The 27834-nt window shown below is 44.6% G+C and overlaps 1 protein-coding gene across 1 annotated transcript; it reads right to left on the bottom strand.

The window, feature by feature from the left end:
• Nucleotides 1-290: 290 nt before the first annotated feature.
• LOC117473742 (SH3 and multiple ankyrin repeat domains protein 1-like) lies at nucleotides 291-27834 on the bottom strand. The gene is given in 28 exon segments (XM_034119528.1): nucleotides 291-2225; nucleotides 2487-3371; nucleotides 3627-5998; nucleotides 6000-6676; nucleotides 7195-7309; nucleotides 7819-7940; nucleotides 8085-8141; nucleotides 8237-8263; nucleotides 8453-8461; nucleotides 8834-8914; nucleotides 9079-9214; nucleotides 10114-10238; nucleotides 10376-10458; nucleotides 15403-15481; nucleotides 16321-16434; nucleotides 16927-17066; nucleotides 17585-17715; nucleotides 17857-18032; nucleotides 18254-18320; nucleotides 18449-18526; nucleotides 18635-18751; nucleotides 19340-19381; nucleotides 19639-19806; nucleotides 20993-21144; nucleotides 21763-21871; nucleotides 21962-22033; nucleotides 23814-24017; nucleotides 27337-27834. Coding segments are annotated over 28 exon segments (6888 nt in total). The 3' UTR covers nucleotides 291-2173.

Genomic DNA, 27834 nt, shown 5'->3' with positions numbered 1-27834 from the left:
CATGCCTTACAGCCGTGTTTGCATGAATGCAGCCCGTGCTTGCTTTGAATTAAGCCATCTCATCTTCTCTCTTCCCGTGAGCGCCACTCTTTTGTCCTATTAGCTCACCGCGCCTGATGGGAATATAATCCTGGACCCGAAAACAATGTTGTGTTCAAGCACCGCAGGGCTGAGACGAGCCGCTGCCAAATGACTCAATTCAAACACGGCACTTCAAATTGGATCATTATGTGGAAATGCGAGGAGAAACGAGAATGACAACAGTTTATTTTAGCATTTATTTCAACACCTTAGTTGTACCTCTATCATATTGTTTATCAGTATATACTTTATTCAATTTAAAGCAAAACTTTATATATATTTTAATATTTATATATATATACCTTTTTATCTCTGCATACTTATGCTCATACTGTATGTAGTCATTATGCATTTCACTAGACCTAAAATACTCTTTTAAATCATAGGATGTAATGCTTTCTACACTACTGCTCCGTCCTTTCACAAAAGTCCTTCATGAGATCGCGTTTGAGTCACAATTTTCAAACTCACACAGAGAGAAATCGCGTTAACTAACGTGTGTCGGCTTCACTGGGGTCACCACGGGGCGAGCAGTATAGAAAGCATTCACATAAATCCCAAAAATAAAACATAAATAAAACTCCAAAGAATTTGTCCACACTATTTGGAAGACGGAGATTCTTAAAAATGTTTACATACTAAATATTATCTTTATTATACTATATTTTTATGTTATCATTGTCATCATCATTACATATAGATCTATAAATAATGTGTTTTTTTTGCCTTACAGTTTAATTCACTGCAGGGAAAATGGCTAAACATGGCATGTTTAAAAAACCCAGGGCGTTCCCCTCTATGCAACAGATACAGTTATCACTCAGTTTCTAATTGAGTTAATGATAAGTGGAACAGGGGCAACATTGGGATTGTCAACTAGTGAGAAAAAAACAGTTTTCCGACCGTTATAAATACGTCTTGGAAAAAGGCATTTATAAAGAGAGAGAGAGGTGTAGGTTAAGAGAAAGCATTTGGCCACCAAGCTGACAAACACTCGCACAAAATCAGACACAGTCTCACGGATGGTGAGGGTTAGGGTGGGGGGGGGGTGAGGCAGACAGAGAAGCAGTAAAAAGCCCTTTTTGATCACTGCACCTGCTGAGTGAGAGAGCGCGGTCAACATTATGGCATCAAAGAAAAGGAGTCCACCCTTTGACCTCTGCTATGGCCATAGACACCAGTAAAGGTTGAGAAAAGACGATTTGCAGTTTGACATGCAACCCCTTTTCAATTGCTCTCACATGTTTCATCCTCTAAAAGGTTACTTCACAACAATGTCTTCTCAATACCATTATGCACAACTTCAAATCAACAGTTTTAAATACCCTGACCAGTTTGAAATGAATGATTGTGATCGGCACTTCGTACAAAACACATGTTTCTAGTAATAGTTAATCCCGTTGAACATGTAAGATATATTAAGTGCTCGCAAAGTACATACATACAAAGCATATTGGGAAATCCTTTGGGGGAATATGGCAAATATATATAAAAAGAATACTATAATTGTCTACCATTTTCTTCTATCATCATTTACAAACATGAATCTAATTTTCTGACTTTGGCTCCTGAACTCACAGCCATTTGATTCTCTGATCAGGAAGTGAGGAAGTGACTGCTTTTCCCAGGGTTTCTGGCTCAGCCACAAGAAGTAACATTGACTCGGGGTTTACCCTTTAAGCAGCAACTTTTCAACTTTCCTTTGAACACAGACAGAAGTTTTACCGAGCAGCAGATGGTGTGAGAATCCATCTGTCAGTGTGTCTTTCACAGCACATAATGGTGTGTTAATTAAATGCCTTTCCTTTAAAAATATATTTTCAGTTGAAGAGTTTTCATACGATTTTCCTCACATACCCGTTCTTGACCAAAAGTAATTCCACAGATTTCAACAGTATTCTCTAGATGTGTTGCAACTTTGCAAGAAAACTCTCCCCCCCCCCCCGCCCCCCCCACATCCAGCCCTTAGACATAGTCCAACAACACCTGTTGATGTCCGCTGTTCTTCTCTCGCACATCCTCTGTTATTGTCCACCTTTGTCAATTTGTGTCTCTCCCTTTTATTTCATCTTTGATTCACCCCTTCACACTCTCAGTCTGTGTCTCTGGGAGAAGAAGGGACATGCAAAGGAGAGGAGAGCCGTCTGGGGAGAGAAGGAGGGCAAATCAAAGAATAAGAACAGGCGGAATTGAAATAAAGATTGGGCAAACTAAAAAGGGTTGATAAAACAGGTAAAGAGAGAGGGGGGAGGGGATAAGATAACTTATAAGTATCTAAAGTAGAAAGGGGATGGCACAGCTAACGCTAAGCTATGAGACACTTTGACTTTCCTTCACCATGGGGCGCTTCCTTCTTTGACCCCGTTGACTCTACGTATTCCAGAGTCTGTTAAGTCCTCCCTCACCTGTCAGTGAGTTTCTTCAGTGCCCTTTCGATGTTCATTCGGTGTCCCACGCGCGTCACACCCAGGTCCAAGAAGTCGTCCTTGGTGAGCGAAGGCAGATGCGATCCATCTATCTCATTGTCTATAAAACGCTCCTGGTGTTCGGTCAGGTTCAGGTAAGCCAGCCAGTCGGCCACGTCGTACTTGGTCCAGTAGGGCAGGGGCTTGACCGCGAAGGGTTTGGCTGGGGGAGGAGGGGTGAGATTGGGATAGCTGAGGCAGGATGGGCTGGGGGGCAAGTGCAAGGGGGAGGAGGCTCCAGAGAGAAAATGGGTGGGGGAGAGAGAGCGGGAGGTGAGGAGGGGGTTTGAGTGCGGCACACCGGATGGGGAGTAAAGTGGAGAAGAAGAAATGGCGTAGGGATCTCCTAGAGGCGAAGGAGGGGTGAGGGGTCCGGGGAAATCAAAGGGGTTACTGTAGATAGGTGTAGTTGGGAGGATGGGGAGGGAGGAGGGTCGGGGAGGGGCGGGCATCGGCTGCTCACTGTTATAGATGAGAGGGCTGGGGGCCCGTCGCCGTGACACTGAAGACCGCATCTCCTTCGTGGGGCTGCACTGGAAATCAAAAGTCTGCCGGCGCATCTTGGAGCGATGCTTCGGTGACGTCGGGTACGGGCAGAAGGTCGGGGAATGGGGGGAGTGAGAGTGAACCGGCGAGGTGGGAATCTGCGGAGAGGGGGAGCGGGTCCAGTTGCGCTGAACTTGAGGGGAAGGGGAGACGGACGGCGTGGTGGACAGATTCGGGGTCAGGATCTGACGCTGATGCTGCGGAGAGGAGGTGGGTAACGGAGAGATGGAGCGGCCAGAGGGTGGGCTGTGAAACGCATCGGTGTAATCCGCCGAATACCTGAGAGACAAACACAGACATGTTAAATAAGCATCACATCATTTTTCTTTTTTAATGTAATGGTTTTTGCAACATTTTTAAATACACAAACATATCAGATAACAAATGATAAACAGTGAAGGAAGAGGAAAAAAACACCAAAATTGTATCAAAATTGTATACTAAACACAAGACCATGATATAAAAATATTGCTTAATTCAAATGATTTTGACCACAGTCTTTTTTAATAATGAAAATAGTTGATGAAAACACACCTGTTCATGGAGGGAGACTTGGGGGAGTGGCTCCAGTCGTCCATGCTCTTCATGCCGCCCATCTGCTGCAGCTTGGAGCTCAGCTCGTTCATGATGTTCGCCTTCACCCCCGAAAGAGGCGAGTGAAGTCTGCGTCCCTCCAAAGAGATACCTCCTCTATGCACCATGTCTCCACCCTGCTCCCCAACCTCCACCCAGCCCAGAGACCGAGCGTCCACCGGCCTCTCCAAGCAGGCGGCAAGAGCGGAGTTGAAGCCGTCCTCCATCTTGGATCGACCCACCATGTGTTGCCTTTCGTCGGAGAGCGCTTCCTCTAACCGGATTTCTTCGGGGTGGCTCTGTCTCTGCAGCTGCAGGGGGGCCGGGTTGGTGCTGTTCTGCCTGCGTAGCGCTACAGCCGGGCCTCTGCCTCCTCCGTCCTTGTAGTGACTCATCTTTGGAAACACAGGGTTTGCCATTTTGGCACTGTGCACCTCAAATGTTTGCCCGCCTGAGTAGGTTGTGCAAGGATCCTGATGCTCCCCCCCTCCTCCTCTCTCCCCCTCTCTCAGCCCGCTCAATCCCAGCATCTCCAAGTGATGGTCGCTGCTGCTGTGACTGTCCAGCTCCTCGATCCCAGAATCCACCACGCCGTCCTGCCAGTCTCCAGCGGGGTGATGATGGGTGTGGTCGGAGGTTTTTCCCACTGTGGGCATACCGGAGGATGCTGGCGAGGTGGTGGTGGCTGCGGCGGCGGTGGCTGTCATGGTGGTGGTAGCGTAGGTCATGGTGGATGTGAGGACGGACGAGCCTCTGTCCTGGCCTCCCACAGAGGGGTCGTAGTAGGGGTGAGAATGAGACATGGGCTGGGGTCTGTGCAGCGACGCGGCAGAGAGAGCGGCAGCAGAAGAGGTGGTGGTTGTTGTTGACGGAGGGGAAAATATCTGTGTGGAGGGGTAAGAGGGAGAGGGGGCCGACTGTGTGAGGTTGGCCACCTCGCTGTCGTAAGAGGTGAGGCTGGAGGCAGCGGAGTCACCGGCCTGAGGAGCGTTTGATTGCTTGTTAGACGGGAGAGGGGGAGGAAGAGGTGGAGCAGCAGCAGAGTATTGACTCCGATGCTGCTGAGGATGCTCCTGCCCTCTCTCCTTCTTACCATTAGCAAACTGTATGGGCGGAGGCAAAGGATCTGCAAAGACAAACTCGTCATCTACGTCTATTGAAGGAGCAGGCGGAGGGAGCACCATCAGTCCTAAACCTCCACTTGTTCCTGCTCTTGCTTCTCCATCATGTGTCTGTGATGGGGCTGTGGGGACAGTGTACTGAGGGACGTAGCTGCTGTTAGCATCCATCTGCAGGAATGAAGGTCTGCGGGGGGCCGGTTGAACCGGAGGTGGAGGAGGCTGCATGGGCGGAGCAGATCTGCTGTCATACACCTCCTTTTCTCTTTCCCGGGGGCTCTGTTGGTAATACTGCGTTGAATACTGACTGGTCCTGTCCTCTGAGAAGCGAACTCTAAGACCCTCCCTGGATCCTCCCTCCTTTTCCCGCTCCATCCTCTCCCCGCCTCCCCCTCCCAAACGTAATATCCTCGGCGACTGCGGCCGGCTTATAGGTGCGGGCGAGGTGGTGGAGGTGGGGGAGGTGAGGTGGACGGACACTGGGGAGGTGTAGGCCGATTGTGTAGGAGTCGCAAAAAGGGAAGGAGTCGGGGTCTGGACGGGGGTGGGGAACGCTCCCACTGTGGACATCTGCCGGCCGAATTGTCTGTCCTCTCTGCGCGTCCTGCGGTCGTCCTTCAGGGCCCTTTCTCTCGCAGCTAGGGCCAGACCGAGTGGGGAGGAGGGGTCCAGAACCTTCCCTGTAAGCGGGTGGATGAAGGTAGTCGTGGCCTGGCTGCCGTACATTGAGGGAGCCGACTTGGGCTGGCCGTCCTGATTAGGGACAGGGGACGAATACTCCGGCAGGCCAAAAGCTGGGGGCATGCTGCTGGAATAGTGGACGTAGTTGTCTCCGGAAAACATGCCCTCATCTATAGACTTGGAGGGCCGTAAGCGAGGGGTGGGCACGTCCATTTGTGAGCCTTGTAAAGGCTGAATTCTCGTTCCCTCCCCCGCTCCTCCCCCTGCCACTCCCTGGACGTCGTCCTCAGACGAGAGGAAGAAAGAAGCGCTCTTTCTTCTCATGTCTCGGAAACGTTCCCTTTCCCTGCGAGCCCCGCCTCCTCCGATGGCCGTCCCGTATGTGGAGGTGTAATCCAAGTTCTCCAGGTTTTGATGAGAGGAGACCGACGGGGCGCCGGTCGATGAAGGCGAGGGGGTGGACGTAGGGGGCTGAGGGGGTAAGGGGGTGAGCGGTGAGGGCAGACTGGTGCTGTCGGAGTTTGTCTCCGCTGAGGGTGTTGTCCTCTGCCTCCGGGTGGGGCTCCGTCTCCATGCTGCTGCCCTGGCTGCTCCGCCCGCTGCTGCTGGTGGAGGGCGCCTTGACGATGATGGTGGGGATGGGGATGGAGCTCTTCTCTTTGGCTGCGACTCCTTTCCCTCGGTGCTGCCTCAGCCCGTCTTCCACTTTCGACTGCTTCATCAGAGCCCCGCGACCCCGCCTGCCCCCCCCCCTGCCGGCCGCTCCGCCCTGCTCCCTGTTGGCCGTGTGCGGGTGGTGCGGCGGCGGTGGTTGTTGAGTCTTAGGTTTAGCACTTGTTGGTGGTGTGGCGCTGCTGTAGCCTCTCCGTAACCCTCCCATCTTGCCCCCTCCTCTCCTGGATGCCTCCGGTGCCTCAGCTTGTCTGCGGAGGGTGGGGACCATGCCCTGCTGGTTCACCCCACCAGGACCCCCCCTCTCCCAGACTGCTTGAGTAGCATGTCCTGGCTGGGATTGGACCTGGTAATGGGCTTGAGATACAGGAGGGATGGGCATAGCAGGTCCTCTCCCAGGGTGAGGGCCTGCTGATAAGGGCGGCTCCGGGGCGGATGTGTTGGGGGGGGGAGGGATTTCCTCCGGTCCCGGCACCGACAGGCTGCGAGCCAGTTTCATAGCAGGGGGGTGGAGATACTGCCTCTCCTCCTCTGTTACACCTGGGAACAAGGACACATGTGTTTACCTATAGACCGAGGTGGAGGAAGTACTCAGACTTTTTAAGTTAGTAAAAGTACAACTACTTAAGTCTTAAAATACTCCATCACAAGTAAAGTTCTGAATTTGAAATGTTAGTTAAGTAGAAGTGTTATCAGCAAATTGTACTTCAAGTATCAAACGTTTAAGTACTCAATATGAAGAATGGCTAAAAATAATTGTATCATAATAGAATATTATATTAATAAGTGTGTATCGCTTACAAATGTATGTAAGATAAATTGAATGCTGTTGTTTGTCAATTTGGAAACAATTTGAGTTTCTAAAAGTTATGAAAACTGGGTATTTTAGTAGAACAGTACTGTGTAATAAATACAAATGTTTTATACACACAAAAAAAATTGTAACCATGGAAAGTTAAGTACGTATCTATAAGTATGTCAAAATAGTACTCAAGTATCATACTTGAGTAAATGTACTTTACAGACTAAATAAATATTTCAATTTGAATTCCCATTACCGATAGATTTCTGCCGCATCATGACGGCGTGCTGAGCGTGGCCGGGTTGAAAGTGAGCTTGGTTGTAGCCGAAACCTTGTCCGGACTGCACCATGCTGCCTGATGGCTGCTGCTGGTGGTTTCAGGTGTCATATTGAAAAAGGAGAAAAGAGAATTTGAAAGGGAGGAGGGGGTAAAGAGAAAAGAAACTCAGTTATAATCAAATCACATTTGTAGTCTGCTGTTAAACTGATATTGATTTGATGAACGGTATAATTTAATACAGAAAAACCAGCGTGTCCGAGTATTAGAGTATCAGGCAGGAGAGGATGGATGAATGGACACAACCTGACTCACATTTAAACAACTGTCTAGGTGTGGGTGGTCTATTGTCAATCATTCCCTGTTAAGTGCAGTGAGGGCAGAACAACACAACAGCTAAAAAGAAAAGACCAAGCTGCTTCGAGATAGGAAACCTTTTTCTAGCATTAGTCACTTCCATGACTAAATATGTGCTACATCCTAGAGCAGTGAAGAAGCTCTGTTGTTTGTGAATCTTGTGTTGGAAAAAGGTTTATAACTGTTCAGATGTTTGAGTCTGAAAAGCCAGAAGGACCCCAAATGATGGTAACAACCAAAACCCACCTCATTGGAGCTGTTGGGAACGATGCTCTTGCTCCTGTCCCTCTTGCCTCCATGACCCCTCTGGCCCTGGTTGTCTGGTGTAATAGTGTGTTGGGCAGCAGCCAATATTTCGTCCAGTTTGTCTAAAAAAAAAAAAGGGCAAGGGCAGGGCAGAGAAGAAACGCAGAGAGGTAGTGAGAGGAAAATAAAAATAAAACCTTGAGCCCCCTCAAGGTTTGAAAACACCCTTATACAGTATGACAAGAGCGGTGAGAGTGATTTCATACTTAGTGCCATCTGATAGACCGTCCTCTTCTTATCAGGACCCAGAGTAGAGTCGTAATCTGAAAAAGGAGAAGATCAAAACGAGCATCAAACAGGCTGACTTTTAATTAAAGCTCAGGGGCTGATAGGGGGAACGATTAAGGCTGATAGTCACCTGCTTTCTTTTTCCACGGAGAGGCAGCTGTGGCATACATAATTGGGAGGGAAACAGACATTAGGTGTGACTAGCAGTGCTTCGTGGTCATGTGTATTTGTGAGATGAAAGGATGAAATACATACTCTGACACATGTGATGGAGTGATTTGATGAGAGGGATGAGGACGGAGGATGATAATGATAATGAGAGCCCACACATCCATGATTCTCCCACCTTTGTCCACTGTACGCAGCACATTTGGTTCAAGAGAAAGAGAAAGGCAGTTGGTGAGTGATGGACTTCACAACCTGTTTAATTATAACCTTTTTTTAATATAGAAAGTGTAAATTCATGAAAAAGCTCCTTACACATCAAACAATTGCTAATGAAAAAATTAAATCACACCTGTGTTTCATTAATAACGTCACGGTAGTGTAACATAATCCTGCAGAGGAGCTTATAACCCGCCTCACAAACTATATGAAATGTGACCCTCAAGAACAAAGTGGAGCACTCGGATCAAATTGATCTTTTTATACATTTTTCCAGACCTCCCCCCCCCCCCCCCCCCCCCCCTCTTTATTCTTTGCATTCAGTCCCTTCTTTTCATCTTACCCATGTCTTCCAGCTCTGATGTCATTGACTTGGAGCGCAGGGCGATGGCAGGAGGTGTCAGTCTCTTGGTCTGCTGCGGCGCTGCCAAGGGAAACCGGCCAAATGCAGACTTAATGTTTAGTATTCTCGTATAAACATGCAGTCACCAAGGACGACCGGGCTTTCATGGTAAGGTAAACACGCAATCAGAGTTATCGTCACACATCATAAACATAGGATTGAGATGACGTGAAGGAAAGTTTTACCTCTCTTCCGAGCCGTGTCCTCCAGCTCGGGGTTTCGAGCGACCATCACCACTTTCACCATGAGGCTGTTGCCGCCCTGCCGGATCATGTTGACGACCTGCCGGTGACCAACCTTCACCACATTCTGGCCGTTCACCTGAAGACAAGGGAAGGAAGGAATGAATGTAAAATGATCTATTAAAAATAAAAATACACCAAAACTGCCACAGCCTTGACAGGTTTACTGAAGGGCATCTTGTGACCTCTAATTCACATTGGCTTTCCCCATGTTTGTAATATAATGTTGCCGTTTTCTAAGACTTAGCTTCAAACCTATTTGGAGTGTTTTTGGTGTCAGCAATTCAGGCAGCGACTACAGTAAATCACAGTAACAAAAGCTTGGGCAAGTGACTCATAAAAGGTTGAATACTAATAAGCAGTATCTGTCAGCTTCAATTTGATAATCACCATTTCTAGATCTGAGTTTTTAAGGAAACATTAGGTAACTTTTAAAAGTACAAAATGGCCAGAAGAATAAGCTGCTTGTGCTTTGTCCACGAGAACCAGAGTTCACAAATAAATATATACAAAATATATACTCGGATACATGATAAAAAACGTTAGTCTTAGTAGTAGAATCTGAAAACATACTGCTGAAATAAAGAGTACCTTTTCTGTATACCCACTTATCCTTTTCTATTAATTTCCTACATTTCCCAGAATTACTTGTGACACTCTCAGACGAACATGAATGAATGCAATGTATAAAAACAAAAGCTTTGTGTAAAAAGTAAATGCCTCCCTCAAAATCCCTCCCTGCTTCCTGTCAATGACTCGCTCTGACAACAGGGACATTTCTTCCTGTATGGATGTCTTAGTTGAAAATAGGAAATATTCACCACCAAACACCTTGGACCCAGAACTGCAAGGTCAATCAGTCATGAGGGTTTCATTTATGTTTCATCGGAATGTGGTTTCTGATTACAGCGTGGACTTTGGACACATAATGTTTAAAATGAATGAATCCTTGGTTCAGATTGGGCCTCTCTTCCTTACCTCGATGAGGAAGTCCCCCATCCTAAGGCCCGCCCTCCAGGCCACGCCCCCCTCATCTACAGACTCCAGGTATTGCAGCGCGGGGAAGGCTGGCGTTGGAGTGAACTCCTCTATGGGAGTCTGAGCTGCAGAGGACAATAAAAAAGACAGTGAGTGGACACAGATGGTTTGAAAATGACTATAGATGGATAAGAAAGAGCATATGAGACTGAGAAATCCATAGGAACTGAAAATATAAGAAACGTTGGCAGAGGAGGCTCACCTTTGGCTCCCCTAAGCACAAAGCCAAAACCCTCATTGTCTTTCTTCTGTAGGAGCACTGTCTTCTCCTTAATGATGTAGTCACTTAGAGAGAGGGGAAATGGGGATGGAGAGATACAGGGGGAAACAAAGGGGAATTGGAGAGGAAGAGAGCAATATAACTTTTATAGCAACAGAAAAGTATTATTGTAATGCAAATAAATCATTTAATGAATGTGGAAAACTGCTTTACTGCAACACATTACGAAATCACACTGCAGCAAAGATGGGTTGGATGGAGAATGTCATACGAAAAGCACTGGTGCACAAAAGGGTTGATGGCAGGGATACAGTTAGTGTCACAAGGGGAGGAAGTGTATATGAGATGACAGTCCATACTATGGACTAATCCAGCTGGAGCTGACAAGCACTGGGCCAGGGGGAACGGCACATTAGAAAAATGTGCACACACACTTCACCGATAATGGAAACTTCCAAATGCACCTAAATCGCTGCATTAGCTTTCACTGCCTCTGGCAGCTTTTGCAAAGATACTTTTTAACCAACTCTGGCGCGCCAATACCGGTCATACATGACACTTCAAATGATGTACAAGGAGAAGTCTCACAGGGCTCTAATCTCCCTCCAAAAACAGTTCCTCTTGCTGCCTCTGAGGGCAGAAAGGATAAGAGACATTGGTGATGCAATCTTATCATAAGACTATTGGAGTAGTGTAACAGCTGGGCCAGCGAGCTCCTTCATTATTTTATTACCTTGTCTGGGACTTTCAGTCAAGCTGCTTTACAGCCCTTTCTGTAATATAGGGCTGGTTAAATGGACTCTACGCTGCCACACGCAGCCCATCTCATGACTCATTTCTGGACTTGACTTTCTAACAATGTCAATTCACCCTGGTTGTGTTAGAGAGCCCGGGGCTCGAGCAGAGCTGTATGATTCAAGAGGAATTCCAGATATCTTTTTCCTAGGAAGCTCACTTTTGTGTTGGTATGTGCTTATCAGCCCTAACTCAAACTGAAACTCCATCTCAAATAAATCAAATGGATTTGATTTCCTTCTTGGGCTGAACTGTGAGTGAACAGGATGAGGAGCCTGGTTGAAGAATTGGCGTCATTTGACATGCAGTGTATTTATATACACAATATATATATATACACTCAAGGACATCAATTCCACTAGGAATACCAGTTTTTGGTCCTTCCCCTTTCAAATGTGGGTGAATTGTGTGCATGTTCACAACTGGACCTTTATGAGAAGTAGTAAACGTAAATGGGTTTTTTCAGGCCTTAGTTAAATATGGCAGGCACTGCCTACTCAAATTCTCAATTACAGTTCTCCTTCGCCTGAGTCAGCAGACCTAAAATCATAAAATGTTGTAACCTAACAATAAACACAACTGTTATATTGGCTGCCAATCAATCAGGCCTTCAGGGAACATGAGGAGTTACAAAAACACAATATACTATACCAACATTTAGATTTACTTTGAGGTTTTAGGTAGCAGACTTTTATCTTTTCCTTTTCTGTCTGGCAGAGGAGCTTATCACTCCAAGTTCATTCTGCCTCTGCCACTTCTCAAAAACCCAAGTGTATACTAGTCCTAAAATAACAATAACAGTTTGATTATATTCCACACCGTCTCTTGCGAACCCAGCAACGCCTTGTGTGTTTTATCCGGCAGAGCTGTAATAAAGTTTGGCTGTGGTAGCACCGAGGCACAGCAGAGCGATGAGAGCTGGCCTCCAGGCCTGAAGATCCAGACTTCAACACCAAGTCGCAACTTTAGCGCTGAACAGACGATCGCTAGTTTCCCCTACTGAGGTCCATCCCTTGTGTGTTCTCCATCAATGTTACTGTTTCGCCAACGCACAGCCGCCTTCCAGCCATCTGCTCCTCACACCTCATTCCTTTTTTCTCTCACCCTGTCCTCCACCATGCTTTCCCTCTCTGAAGATCAAAGTAGCAAAGAGTGGGTGGAAGGATCCATTGGGCTATTCATCCATCCACTTCTTAAAGGGGGAAACATGGCCTGCACCGGCCCTCCAGGTGCTCCTAAGTATTGTTGCTTGTTTGCATAAACACACCTCATTTCCTTAACATATTTAAAGCTATTCAACTTGTCTTTGGCCAAATTGCCTGGCCAATTAGGGACATAAAATGCTTTACGTCGCTGGTTAATCCCTGTTGGCTAGTAGGACACGCTCTCTGTGAACTGGCTGCAATGAAGCGGTAAGCTTACTGGAGACCAGAGTTATTATGTTCCCTCCTGAGTCATCCTCTCTTTTCTATCCACAATTACTGAGAAAAAAGGGCTGCTTTTTAACCATTCCCCTGCTGAATGTACATGCAGATCGACTGGCTATGTGGGGACCATACCCGCACACACACACACATCCGTGAGGCACTTGGCGGATGTTGGTGACACACACTGTGGATGGAGCCGTGGTAGAAAGATGAACAGTACATATAGATAAATATATGTACACAGCAATCAAGCAGTATGACGTATACACTTATATGTGAAGACCACATACATTTCATTCAGTGTATATCTTCACATAAACACAAATGCATGCACACACACAGACATGCACAGAAAAGACCGGTATCTCAAATTAGAGCTCGATAGGAACTGACAAACCGCGCTCTTGCCACTTATTGACTTATTCCCTTTCATCCTTCTGTACAGTCAAAGTCCCTCACATTTTTAATGATACACTGAGGGTACATTAAAAGATATAGGATGTGACAGCAGCATTTTTAAAGGAACAGCAATAAATGGGAAGTCCTGGTGAATGAAAAATATCTGCTTAAAGAAATCATGACTCAAAGAGAATGAAATACACCCACACTGTCTGACTGAAATGCATCAATATCTGCTCCCTTTCATGCACTAACACACACGGCGTTCAGAGACACACGGGAGGAAGACACAGAAATAAACATGCTGCAGAGACTCCATTCAATAGCCACTTCCGTACCACAGATATTCACATGCAGAGGAAAAAAGAAATACAAATTTAAGACGCACGCACGCACACACACACACACACACACACACACACACACACACACACACACACACACACACACACAGAATACATAGCTTATTAGTCTGTCTTTGAAAAGGCACGGCCTCTCAATAGCATCATCTACCTCTCCCCTCTCTCCATTGTCCTCTCCTCACATCCATAGCCAGCCAATGAATGAGGAAACAGCCGCTACCTGTAAATGAACCACACGCTCCTGTTTCTGGGGCCCAGTGACGGCCACGAAGAAGAGAGGGAGAGAGAGAAATCTCTCTCTCCGCATCCCCCCATTGCCATGTCCCCCCCTCCTCTCTTGTGCTCGCTCTCTCAACCACCACCTCCTCCCTCCTCCCTCCTCCCTCTTCCCTCCTCCCTCCTCCCCCTCCCGGTCTTCCAGCGAGAGCTCAGCCGGAGAGAGCCGCGAGAGTGGAGGAGAGTGAGAGCTGTGAGAGAGATGGGGAATGAGAAGGGGAGAGACAGCACACTTCAGACAAGAGGAAGACAATGTGAAAGAAAGAGAGAGGGAGAAAATACCAGCGATTATCACACCAGGGAGAGTGTGTGTGTGTGCTGTGTGTGTGTGTGATCGGAAGAGGGTTTGGTTGCAAAATAGGGGAGATGGAGAGCTGAGTGTGGTGTGGGGATGCGGGGGATGGGTATGAATTGAAGGCAACACGGGGAGAGACAGTGCTTGCGTTCGCACATCCGCTGTATCACACATTTAACAGCTGATTCTCACCCTGGATTAGCTCAAACACACATTTTGCAAACTTTCCTCTCGCTGCCTCCTCTCTTCAAACGCAGAGCTGTCATCACCACACAGGCTCACAAGCACTCTTCCTCACTCTGAAAATGGTAATTGACATTCTCCCAAAAGCGTGCATTCACTGAGGGAACATGCTCCGGATCACCTCGCTCTTAATTGAGCACCACTTCACCACAGTGTCGCAATTACTCTTAACCAGCTTAGCACAGGTAATATAACCCCCAGTGGCTGCTATTTCCATTTAGAACACAAGCCACGGCTGCATTAAAGTGAATGCCTTTTTTTTTTTCAATGACAGTGAGAGCGGCTCAGCACAAGGGTAATGTCGGGTACAATGCGTTAGAGGCTGTAAAAAAAAAACCGGGTGGCCACTGGTAAGTCCGTCTCACTAGCCCAGGGACCTAACCAACGCTTGATGTCTCAGCTTCCTTCGTGACTCATCAGCAGCAAGATGTACACGCAAAGACACACACTAACTCTCAAACAAACATGCATAGCTTCATAATACACAGCCACAGCTGCCCAGGGCTGAGCTGCAGCCTCTGACAGATGCCATGGAGGAGGAGGAGGAGAAGAAGAAGAACCCCCCCTCTACCTTTCATTATTATTGTGTTCGGTGTAAACAAGCAACAACAGAGGGCAGAGAGAGGCATGTAGATGGAGGTATCAAAGAGACAAGTGCATTTGTCTGCGGCAGCTAAAAGAGGGGCAGAGCTGAAGAAAATGACATGGCTGCTCTTTGTGCTTTCAGCGCTGACGTGTTCAGGCAAAACAATAGGGAACAAGCGCTTATCGGGATCAGCAGAAAACAGACACATGCAGGACACGGGATGTCATGAAACCACGGTAGGTGAAGCGAGAGCACACACACATATGTGAACCTCCTGCAAAACAAGACGGTGTCAACTATTTCAATCACCTTCACTGGCCTCACAGTTTTTTCCCTACAGTAATAAAGCAGAGAGCAGACGGTTCAGTTGCTGCCCACACTCATGTGATCCACACTCTCAAACTATATCAGAGGCTGGGATTATTCTCGTTTTATGAGTACAGCTATTTTCTAAACTGGTATCCTGCTCTCGGTTGCTAGGGGCTGAGGGAGTCCCAGCATGCATTGGGAGAGAAGTTAGAAGCAGCTCACAGATACATCACAGGGCAGACAAACACACCCTCACATTTACAATTTTCCAACAACTCACTTAGCAACCAATCAGAAGTCATAGCTACTTTTCTTACCTGGGGCCGTCATTGCCATCGTAGGCGCCGACGGTGACGTTACGGAAAAGCTTCCTCTTGGCTTTCTCACTGCGCGTCTCTGCAAATTAAAACATATGTTCACTTTAAAAACCTTCAGCTTCCGTCATAACACCTTCGCCGTCATTTTTCTAGAAGTGTTGTGTCCTCAGCGTGACACACAAATTATTCAACTATATTTAGGTCCTTTTTTTGTGGTTTGTGCGTGGCATATGGTTTGTTTGCTGCGTGAACAGGACAGCTGTGAAAAAGGTAGAAAAGGGATTGTCTGTGCTGTATATGTGGCACAGTCTGATACAAAGAAGGGCCTTCTGCTGAACACGAGTGTGACATGTGCCGGGTGTTACAGTGACTTAGAGGATAATTCCAGCCTGAGGGAGCATGTAACCCATTTTCCAGCATGCCATCTTTCCAATGTATGTGTTATATTTATTATTACTGTTAAGTGTCTCGTTAACATTACTACCTATAACACGTTTATTTGAATGATTAACAAAAGAAAAAAACTGTTTTAGGGGCCGTATTAATTAATCATCTCATTCTCTGAATAGCTAGCCAATATAAGCGTCAGTGTTGACATAGTGATGTCATCATGTTATGGAAGTAAACAAAGGAGTCCAATGGAGGCGTTTTAGTCGGGGGGGAATGTGTGGGAGAGAAACTCCCTCTGGATGGAACTTTGAGATTTAAGCTGTTGCAGAGCATTTACATGCACACAAACCTTTATAGCACACTACAAAAGGAAGCCAACAAATAATAATAGTGCCCCATCAAATATAAATGTACTGTAGGTCAGCGACAAAATCCATCTCTCAGGAGATTGCCTGAAACCCCATGGTTTACATTTGCCATAGACAGATTCTTTTACCATACAACGAGCTTCAAGCGGTTTTGTCTCACCTGTTCGATTGTCCTTGCTGGGAGGCGCCACTTCTTCCACGCAGTCTGAAGGAAACCAGCCGGTGCGACCTCTCACTGTTCCCTCCCAGTACCCCCCCTCTCCCACACTTAACACTGGGACAGATAGATAGAATGATAGATACATTTATTCAAAGCATTGATAAATGGATGGTATTTAATGTGGGTAATAGCTCCATTGTAAAAAAACCTTTATACTGGTATATATCTTCCCCTGGACTAAACCTAAGCAACCTATTTCCTGATAACATTGTACGTTCCACTGAGAACGGCCTGGAACATGTATTGCTTTGTAATAACTGGATGTGTCTGCAGCTACTTCTCATTTCTCTTGTTTACGATCCTCTCTTCCCTCATGTCAACATTTTATTGCTGGTAATGTTTTAGATCATAGCTTAAATGTTTTTCCTGCATCGGCCTCTAACACAGCAGCACTGTAAAGTATTTCTACATTACACAAAATCATCTGCAGTTGACAATGTTTGACCAATGTTGTGTCAAAGAAGAATATCATTAGATTAACGTCTAGGGGCAAGTTTTTCTCTCATTCTCATAAAACCCTACTTCTAAATTGTGGCTCCGTCTCACCTTTTACTCTGTCGCCTTTGTTAAGTGACAATTCTCTGTCTCCACCAGAGGAGTGGGCACGGGTGGCCACGTAAACCCTCCCCGGCACGGCGCTGTACATGCGCTTCATCTGACCTCCACCACTGCCCGCTGAGGTGGCACTACAGAGGGAGAGAGGCAGATAGAGAGGCTGTTCAGAAACACAAGAGATAAGACTGTGCTGCACACTGTGGAACAAGTGAGACAAAGTGATACGACATACAGCTCGTCACGCTGTATCAGAGTCAGTCAGTAGTTGAGTCATTCTTATCAGTCATACCAACACTATAAGAGTCTATGCTTGGATTTACTAACGGTGTCTAATATTCAGTACGTATCATATGTCAGAAATATAGAACGTTTAGTTAGAAACTCTAAGAAGTAAGTATTTTTTCAGTTCTGGGCTAATCTAAAGTACACAGTATCTAAGCATTAAAACATGTCAAGTACCATATTTCTACACACACACAAGAACCAGTAGAGGCAACATCTAAACTGCACTTGCGTGTGACATTCAGTTAAAAATAGTACACAGTATGCAACAGAGACTCAAATAGTTATTTTCCTGCATACAGAGGATGGTATCTGTAAATATAGAGGGCGCTTTTATAGGAAGGACCCTTCTCCATAAGCTCCTTACCCCTGTCTGCCTCTGGGCTGCCGTTGCCTTTCCTCTGTGTCACTTTGCCCCCCCCTCCCTCTGGATGGGGAGCGAGTGCGAGTCCTGGGGCTGCTGGAGCTCCTCATGCCGATAGAGGCTCTGCGTTGAACCTGCAGAAACAACCAATCCCCATAAAGACAGAGCCTTAAAGTGGATCCTGTAACTCACTATACGTCAAAGACTGAGAAAGATATAATGAAGTATATCTAATATCACAAAGAGCGGCAGATCCACCTAATGGTCCTCAGTACCTGTCCCGGGTTGGGATTGGTCGCAGCCTTGATGGGCAGGGCCAGAGGGTCAGACTGGGTCATGGAGTTATCGCTGTTAGCGCGCAGTAGGGGGTGGGAGTGAAGTGAGGGGAGAGGCAGAGTGGCGGCGCTGTCTTTTCGCTTAGGGACATACTTTGGCGTTTCCAAAAAGGGCACTGAAGATGGGGGTGTGAGGTTAACGGATGAGGGTTTATAGAAGGGGTAAAAAGTGAGGAAGAGCAGTGGGTGTGACAGGATGAAATGGAGGGAGAAATTAAGTAGATTGTTAGGTGAAAAAGAAAGGAAGTGCAATTAAATGCAAAAAGTAAATCAAATGTTGAGAACTCATCGTAAGACTTGATCCCCTCGAGACATACAGTTTGGATTGAAAGCTTACCTACGTCAGAATCTTTGTGGTTTTTGATGATTTCCGCGACTTCAAAGTGACCTGACATTATAGCTAGCTGCAAACACACAAGTTATTTCAGGTATTTCAAAAATGTCCTTTTTAATGCTTTTTATGCATTATTTGGTCACAAAACGAATTGAATTGTAATTTCATGATGAAAATGCATACATTCAAAGCATTTACCTGCAAAGGGGTCTGACCATGTTTGTTCTTTGCCTCCCTATTTGCTCCCCTGTACAGCAGAACCCGGATACAGTTCTCCTGATCATTCGGAAAGGGAAAACGATGGGTTAACAACCTTAGAAAGAAACAGCAGTAGTAATTATGGTTACAATAATTTCATATAAGGGAATCTGTTTCCAAACTTGCCTTGTTGTACAGGGCAGAAATGTGAAGCGCACTGTTCCCTGAGGCATTTTGAGAAGAGGTGTCTGCCCCATAAAACAGCAGATGCTCCAAGTGCTGGGCAAAGCCATTCTGGCAGGCCTTTCAGTGTCAAGAGAGTGATAGAAATATCCACAAATTGTAAGAATGACATAATATAGCAAGAGGCGAGTTAAAGCCAAGAGGGGGATTTCAAATACACAGAATAAAACAAGGCAGAAAGAGGGGGTAAGATGAGAGATATGACAAAAAAGAAACAAAGCCAAAGACTCGTACATAGATATTTAGATCGATAATTACTTTTACAGAAAAACAAGTTCAGAAGCAAATACATTACACCTTGTTGGAATAGAAAGAAAGAAAAACATGAAAAGAACAGAGATGAGCGTTCAGCAGTCTGAGAAGATCCCTCATATTCTTTCAGCAGGGACTAAAATATCACAAAGTACAGAAAGACATCACAGAGCACGGCAAAACAAAAATAAAATACCATGACAACCGGCTCGCAGCACAAACGCATCTCACAAAGACATGATGTAGGCAATGCACCCATATCTACAGTAATGAAGGACGCGCTTCCTTAACTGAACTCAGCTTTTTAGTTTATCTACATGTATTCATTATCATATATGACTTCCAGTGCCCTATGTAAGGCTGGTGGGGATGATGAGATGGTAGGATGAAGGGTACCTTGTGTATTTCTTCCATTCCAAACTCGTCTTCATCCCTGTGCTATGGGAAGAGACAAGGAGGGCAGGAAGGAGAGAGAATGGAGAGACAAGTGAGGAAGGCTGAGAGAAGAAAAGAGGGGTGTGTGAGAAAATGCTGAGAGAGAGTGAAACATCAAACACAGAGATCAAGAGAAGGAAGTGTTGGTGCATTGCTTCAATTGAAGAGAAATAAAGACAAGTGACGCACACATGAAAATATGGAAGAAACACATGGGTATCAATGGATGGACAGTTGGACATTAAACTGTCCATTGGTACCTGATGAGACTCGTCCCAGCCATTCTCATCCCTGGACCCCAGCTTTGCTCTGTAATACAGCAGCGTCTCGCAGCAGGAGGTGTCGCCCCCTGTCAGCACGGTGTGGTACAGCGGGGTCAGGCCACAGCGGTCTTTGTAGTTTGGAGACGCTCCGAGGGACAACAGAGCCTAGCAAGGCGAGACAACGACGAAAAATAATTATATTTGTAATACGTGTGGGTGTGCATATTCTGTCTGTAATGAGAAATAGATGAGCCAAGAAAGAATGAGAGAGTTAATAAGGTATATGGTTGGGCCTTGTTTTAGTGCTGCTTCTTATCAACACAATATATTTATAGAAGAATTCTGTGATACCCGTTTCAATGTCTAAATCATTAAAATGCTATATCGCTTGATTATCTAACATCTTTACTTACATATACAACAAGATAGTGTTATACTGCAAATTGAAGCTTCAGTAGAGAGGTACAAAATAATGCATTTCCTAAAAAAGGAAACACAGCTAAAAAGGTGGCTCATGTTAAGAATTTGCCACCTGTTAAAGTATCTTTGACATGTTGTATTTAAAAACAACATGAGGCAGCTAGCAGAGCCTAAAATGGCAAAACTGTTTCCAAATGCAAGTGCTTGGCTTAAAGTGGACCTATCATGCTATATTTGAATAATATAGTGTAGGACCATACCTATATAAGGCATATTTATACTTTTTTTTTTTCAAAATACCAAACAGATCATGCATTTTAGCCATGCCTCATTTCGCTCAATTTGAAAAATGTTAGCTCTGTTTTTGCAAGGGCTGATTCTGTGAGAACAGCACCACCTACAGGCCTGGCATATGTACTACAGCGTCTCCAGCGCTTTCGAACGGCAATGGCCGTGGCTGTCTCCTCCTGATTGGTGGAGTTGGCCCAATAGCCGTAGCGACACTGTCCTGACGTCAGGACAGTGTTCAAATCTGGATCAGTTTTTATCAGATCCGTTGCAGCCCCTTTTTTAGAGATTTGGGTATGGAGGAAAATAGAGAGGGTTGTGTTTTCTGACACTTGGTGAGTTCCCTGGAACACCGGGGACACATATTCATGTATAAAAGACGTACAAAAGTGCATTTTGCATGACAGGTCCCCTTTAAGTAACTGCTAAATGCTTCTATATGTCTTTCAACCTAATGAGCAGCAACATATGATGCAGCATTTTCAATGTATTCACTTCAACTTTAAATACTTATTATACAGTGTATGTGTCTTTACCCTAATCCTATACATTGTTATAAGAATCATTCCGTCGATTTTGTCTACTTGTATCTAAGACTTCAGTGTATTTGCAATATGTATGCACCTTAATTCAAAGTGCTTACCATCAGCCCAGCGTGATTGTGAGCCCTCACAGCTTTGTGCACCGGTGTGAATCCGTCTCTGCACCTGAAGTCCAAATGAGCGCCGCCCACAACCAGCAACCGGATGCCCTCCACCTGCATGCCCGCCTGCATCGCCACAGAGAGCGGGGTTTCTGACCCACAGGAGGAGGGGTGGTGAGGAAAGATGGGAGGTAGAATGGAGCAAGTGAAAATCCACCCTCAGATACTCTTATAGTGTTCATATCATTAATCTTAAAGGTCCCCTATTACATAGTTTTTTTATCAATATATTATAGCTCTCAGATATATACAAACATGTCTCTGAAGTGTTTGGCTCCAAACACCAAACAGATCATTGTAGCATCCCATAATCCCCTCTGTTTCAGCCCTGTTTCAAAAGTGCTGATTCTCTGTCTGTTACTTTAGATGAAAATAAGGAGCCACTCCCCACGCCCCTCTGAGAGATATTTGGTTAAAAAGAACACAATGGTGCCCTTGGTTGGTGATTGGCTAATGGTTACACAACCCAAAAAAAAATCGTTATGACATCATAAAGTGGCCAAAATCTGATCAGCTCATTTTCAGACAGGTTTTTATATAAATGGATCAGGACAAAAAGAGAGTGAATCTTTTTTCCTGAAACTTTCAGAATCTCTTTACACAGAGGAGGGGACACATGTTGATGCATAGAAGAGAAATGAAAAAGTGGATTTTGCAGAATAGGTGACCTTTAATCACTTATAATATATGCAGGGTTGTTGCAAACTTACCTCCAGTGTCAGGGTCATGAAAATTTGGATCAAGACCTTTCTCGAGGACTTTTGCCATTTTCTCTATTGCTCCAGTCTGAATGTAATCCAGGAACTTCTTCAGACTGGCCTGAGAGAGCGGGAAGAGGAAGGAAATGAATGTCCGAGTGGAAATGAATACTGTATACAGGCATTACTCAATAAACACAAGAAGAAATACCTTTGTGCTGAGTTTGGCGAGCGCCTTCTCATCCAGATTCGTCTGTTTATAAACTCTGGTTTTGTACCTAAACTGAAGACCAGAAAAAGATACATGTTCAAACGTATTGATGAAGAGGAGCAAAGGTAGGCATCAGATATAATAAAAAATAGATGATTCACTTTTTTTATTCATAGAATGATTGATGGCTTGTGATTTTTCAGCAAATAATTCAATTTAGCAGTGCAGCTTTAAAGCACAGACCCCCATTACTCTTGTTAACTGCAGCTAAACTCTCTCACTGCTTCCAGAAATTCACTCTCCCACTCAAAGTCGTTGGAACAGCTCCATGAGTCTGTAAAGTATTAATTCAGATTTGGTGTGTGTTTCTTGGAGAAGCTTTATCCCACGTACAGTACCAGCATTGGAATCAGTGGACATATATACAATGTCTTTAGAAAAACTGAATTTGTGTACATAGTTCCTAAAGTGTTTCCATGTGGTGGTCTAAATGTTTCAGAGTCTTCTCTATAAGGGATGAGCTGCTCGATAGCGTCCAGTATTATGTGCTGGTATCAGGACTAAAATTGTATTTGTAATGTTTACTTGTCACATTCTACAACAGCTTATTATTAAGAATAGAAATAAATAGTATCAAGAAACTACTTTATACCAGCGAACACTGCTCCATTCAAGTGAAGCGATTCCAAATGGCATTACTCATGTTATAAATACACGGGTGGAGCAGTGAGATACATTCTGCTGTGCTGAGTTTAGCTACGAGGCTTCATCAGTACGTAGACATGTCCTCATGGGGAACCTTATGAAGAATGTAAACACTCTGGTTTGAAGCCAAAACCTGAGCCCCACCCAGCTCCACAGCGTACAGCAGCTGCTCCACCAGAGGGCGCTGTGGGACTATTCTACCACAGCATGAACACTTCATATTGATGTCATCTCACAACCCACTTCCTACAAAGCAGGGAAATCAAATATAATTTGGAGGTTACATAAAGCACAGAATGCGATTAAATCCATGAGGTGGATATTATTTTTTCATTAACCGTGTTGAGCATGGGGATTCTAATACAAAAATTAAACTTTGAGTTATTTGTCTTGTGTTTTTTTTTTTTTTACCTAATAACATTTCAAAGTATGATGCAGTGCAAAAGTTAATGTCAAGAGCTGAAGATGATGTTGTTGTTCCAGCTTTCCCCCAGTATGCAATTTGGTTGAGATTACAAAGCTGTAGTTGATGTACAGTAACAAAGAGAGCACTCATTCAGGACAGTAGATACCACTAAAACTAAGCTTTCACCTTTTATCCTAAAACTGAATTATCTACTTACAGAACATCACTGATTACTTTTAATTAAAATAGTTAAATAAACACCATTTTGAAATGTTTTAACCTTTTCCCCCTGTAGCTTCTGTCTAATATGTTTATAACAGTGTACATATGTACTCCTAACACATGTTGTTTTCATGTTATTGTCCTAAATATTCAAATTGTATTCTCTTTATATGTATTTGTATCAGTTATATATGCTTTATATCGGCTTTGTATATTATCCTATTGTCAAAAAGAATGTAAGGGTTTGTAGCAACATTTTTGAATATTTTATAGGCTGGTTATTCGTTTTTTGAGTATATTTAAATGAATAGTTTTAGGTCAATCAATAAATACATAAGCGTTGGATTTTAATGGTTTGTTATTGCAATTAGTGTCAAGAGGTTTCAGACACAACCGAGCTCAAAAATAAAGGCTCTTCGATTTATTTTTCTATTCTTTAACAGCTGACATTTATTTTGGGTGTTGGTGCTACGGGGATACTTGCACCTCAGCAAATCTAAACCACCTCCCCCTCCATACCTCCAGGTAGGGCACCCCCTTCTCAAAGGTCTGAGCGTAGTCCCGCAGGGCGCGCTCCTCCTCCAGGAACTTGGCGTCCCGTCCATCTCCAGCCGGCTGGAAGAGGCCGTAGTTGTAGACGTCCCACAACGACTCGGTGAGGGAGCAGACGATCTGCTGCTTGGCGCTCCACACCAAGCAGTCCTGGTCAAACTGGAGACACCTCTGATGGACACACAGAGAGCAAGGGGCAGCGATCAGGGGGTAATAATTACAGTTTTTATTCTATTACAATGAAAAGGGTCAGATAACCCGAAATCAATCATCTTTCAAATTGAATCAACCACGTACACTATTAAAAAGCTGCTGACATGTTCATACTAAAGCAAAAGTAATCACCTATGATAACAGAGGCCATTGTGCATAGTGCGATAATGGATGACGTTTATTTGTGTTGATAACACTGCTTTACTTCCTCTTAACTTTGCATGCAGGATTGTTACTCAGTAAATAGTCTAAATATGTTTTAAGTGCTTCCTAGAAACGTTAGCTTTTCTGAGTCCAGTAATTGTTTAATAGATTTTTGTGTACCTATGTGTCTTTTGTCCAAGAAATAGGATCATTTCTGCCTCTAACCGCTCTGTCCCTGAGAAAAGTCAATATCATTAAAGCAGCAGCTAAATGAATTGTGCTGTTTGTGTGTTTAACCTAAGGGTGCACGCAATTATATTAATACACATAGCTTCCGCATTATTCAGTCAGTTTGGTGAGATATCTGGTGAAGGGCATTATAATATAATGGATTAATAATGTAGCATGACGGTTTTACCTTCCATTTGTGAATGATGAATGCATGAGAATGTGGTGTGTGCTGAATATGAATGCATTACTTTTAAATAATTTATCCTCTGCCACACATATGGAGATATGATTTATGCTGACTTTACTACAAGTACTATCAGAATATTCTTGCCTATGTTATGATCATTCTTCCTCTTTACCCCTGATAAAGAAGTACAGATTATATACTGGGATAAACATTTGCCTTTTGTATCATTCCCTCTTCTTTGATCTTCGCATGCATAATGTCAGTCTTGCACCACAATCGAAAAGATAAGAAACCAACTAGCGTCAAGATGAAATCTCCTTCACCTCTTACTATAGAAGCCTGTGTGATACACCAGGGGCGTACCGGCCTCAATGGGAAAAAACCCTTAGATGTACAGTATCGTGTGTATGTGGTAAGCCTAACTAGATTTCACGGTGATTCGAGCACTGCCCATTGCTCCACATTATTACATTTCCTTGCATTTACACAGAAAGACCATCTTTTTTTGTATTAAAGTCTGTAGCCGGAGGACATACAGTAGCTGACCGGGGCGTTAAGTATCTTAACAACAAGAGGTCTAAATAAGATGTATGCATCCTTGCTATTGTTCCATTTCATGGAACTGTGAGTAAAACTGCACAGCTCAGCACTCTTCCAAGTCACCCCCTCCCCCTCCGAGCCCACTGGGTTGCACTACTTGATAGTGTAGCCAACTGTATTGGCATGGCAACCAGTTCATTAGTGAAGGCAGGCGCCCGTTGCCGTAGCAATGTCTTGGTGGTCCCTGGGAGGTAACCACATGATGAGGATGTTGAGAAGTATATGTGTGTGTAAATGTGTTGTGTGTGTAGAGAGAGATTGAGTGGCTAATCCCTTGGAGAGAGTATAACGTAATGTATACTGTATATTACAGGGACACTTCTTCCCCCATCGCTCTGGTATACACAGGGTTTTTTTCTGAGATCTTTCTGGTAACACTTGTCCACACTCAGGGGAGTTTTTGGGATCCTCCCCATGCAGTGTTATGGTATTTGTAAATGCGTATATCTTCCTTTTTACTTATTCATTCCCCACCTCTCTCTTCACAGCATGTATTCCCTCCCCTCACTGTCTTCAACTAGCTCCTAATATTCTCTCGCTCTGTTCATCCCTCCTAATTCAGTTCAATATTATTTCAGCTGTGAATGTTTGTCAGTGCTTTGCAGAGCTGCACACGATGCCGGTGGCTGATGGAAGACTAAAGAGTAACGCAGATGCCTTTCCACATATTCATTTGTTTCCAGCGTCACTCACTTCCCTAGCTCTCCCCAAACTCATTAAAAACCTATAAGATAATTAGCAATTACTGTTATATTGAGGGCAGATTAGCTGACATGTAGAACAGTAGGCATGTTCAGGGAATTGAAAATGGAGGAGGGAAGATTTGGGGGGGAGGGGTTACCGTGGGGCACCCGTTCTCGCCTGGATATATTGGTGTGAGTGTGGGCTGGACAATTCTCACCTGCCGCCACCATTCAGCAGAGAGCTGTGGAAGTGTGAATTGATAGTGACTTTTTTGGAAACTAATTAGGATCATGTCTGACCCAAGGCAGACGCTTACATGGTGTTGTTGACTAAATATGTCGTCCGTAGCTCGCAGATTGCCAAACACAAGTAAAGCTCTGTGTTTTTTCCGTTTGGGAATTAGCCCTGGGCTTGTGAGATGACTGGAATGAAAATGCTTTGCAATAAGAGATGTGCTTGTACATTTCTCCACAAACTATTTGTCAAACAGCATAAAAGTTCTTATGAAGTGTTTATAATACAAAAGTTTTGTCTCCCACTCAAATTTAAATCAGTAAAGGTTGCATAAGCAAAATGCCTTCACATCTAAAAGTACCCTGAGCCTATCAGTGCCAGGGACAGCTGTCTTTATGTCGCAGTACACAATAGTTGTGGTGCCTAATGCTGACTTTTGCGAGTGGTACACGTACTGTTACTGTAGCTGCAGGTGATCATGCATCTTCCCCGCCCCCTCTCTTCTTATGTTTTTCTATGCAAAGTTTGAACTTGTATCCCTCCTTTGAACACAAAGTTGTAGACACATAGCCTCTGCCATACTCCTAGCATCTGCTACGTTGCTATGGTCTCTCCTGTATGATAATGACCTTACTGAAGACTTTTCTTTTTGCCGCTGCTTTTAATTGAACTATTCACATCTTAAACTGCACTGTAACTTTTAACTTTTATCCATGTATTTTTTCTTTTAATGTTTATTTTATTATCTTTTCTTTTTAATGACTGATTTTAAATGCCATTTTCATAATGTCTTCCATTTTTGTAAAGCACTTTGAATTGCCTTGTGTTGAAAGGTGCTATATAAATAAACTTGCCTTGCCTTGCCTTGCCTTACTGCCAGACAGAAGACATTAGATTCACACTTTAGCTTGTAGCTATTTATCTCTCTCTGAGGCAGTAATACCAGAGAGAACTGGCTTCAACTACTTCCTCATTTGGAAAGACCTCCAGTAAGTGTTTCAGAAAATAGATATGAGGAAACGATCCTGTTCCATCTTACTTTATGTCGGCCAGGACCTCTCTTAATCTTTATTTTCTTTGTTTTGTAGACTTATATCAGTTTCACACAAGAGAATAAAAAAAACCTGGGATTGTTTCATATGTAGGTATCTTTAGTTTGTGTTAGGAGAGGTACTTTTGTTGAGTATGTGCACCTACTGTTTGTTTGATGTCGGGAATCCCAATGCGGAACACCATCATGGTCAGGAAAGTGTCCTCCATGGGAGCCATTGTGGTCATGCTGCGCTCCATATGGGCTCGTCTCTTCTGCTGCGCGTTCAGGCCTGCGTGGTGAGGCTGAGGATTGGCCGCGATGACATGATGCTGTTGCTTATTGGCTGGTTGATGATACAGCAGGGCTTGATTGGTCATGTACGTGATACCGCGGTTGCCCAGGTTGCCCTGCCTCATTGGGCGGTCTGCTCTCTGTCTACTGACCGCAATGGCTGCAGGTTTCATCATCTCGCCACCTTTCCCTTCCCAGGATTGTCTTCCTCCGGTCATTTCCGTCTCCTCCAGACCCTCTAACCCTCCATTCTCCGTGTCACGTCCATCTTCCCATTCTCTGTTTTCTCTTCCCTGCTCCTCTTCCTCCTCCTCATCCTCCCCATCTTTGTCATCCTGACCGGGATAAAAGTGCTCGTTATTTTCCAGCAT

The sequence above is a fragment of the Trematomus bernacchii genome, unplaced genomic scaffold, assembly GCF_902827165.1.
Source record: "Trematomus bernacchii unplaced genomic scaffold, fTreBer1.1, whole genome shotgun sequence".
In the NCBI taxonomy this organism is placed as follows: Eukaryota; Metazoa; Chordata; class Actinopteri; order Perciformes; family Nototheniidae; genus Trematomus; species Trematomus bernacchii.
The sequence above is the reverse complement of the archived record's forward strand: the minus strand, read 5'-3'. Positions and strand labels throughout refer to the sequence as shown.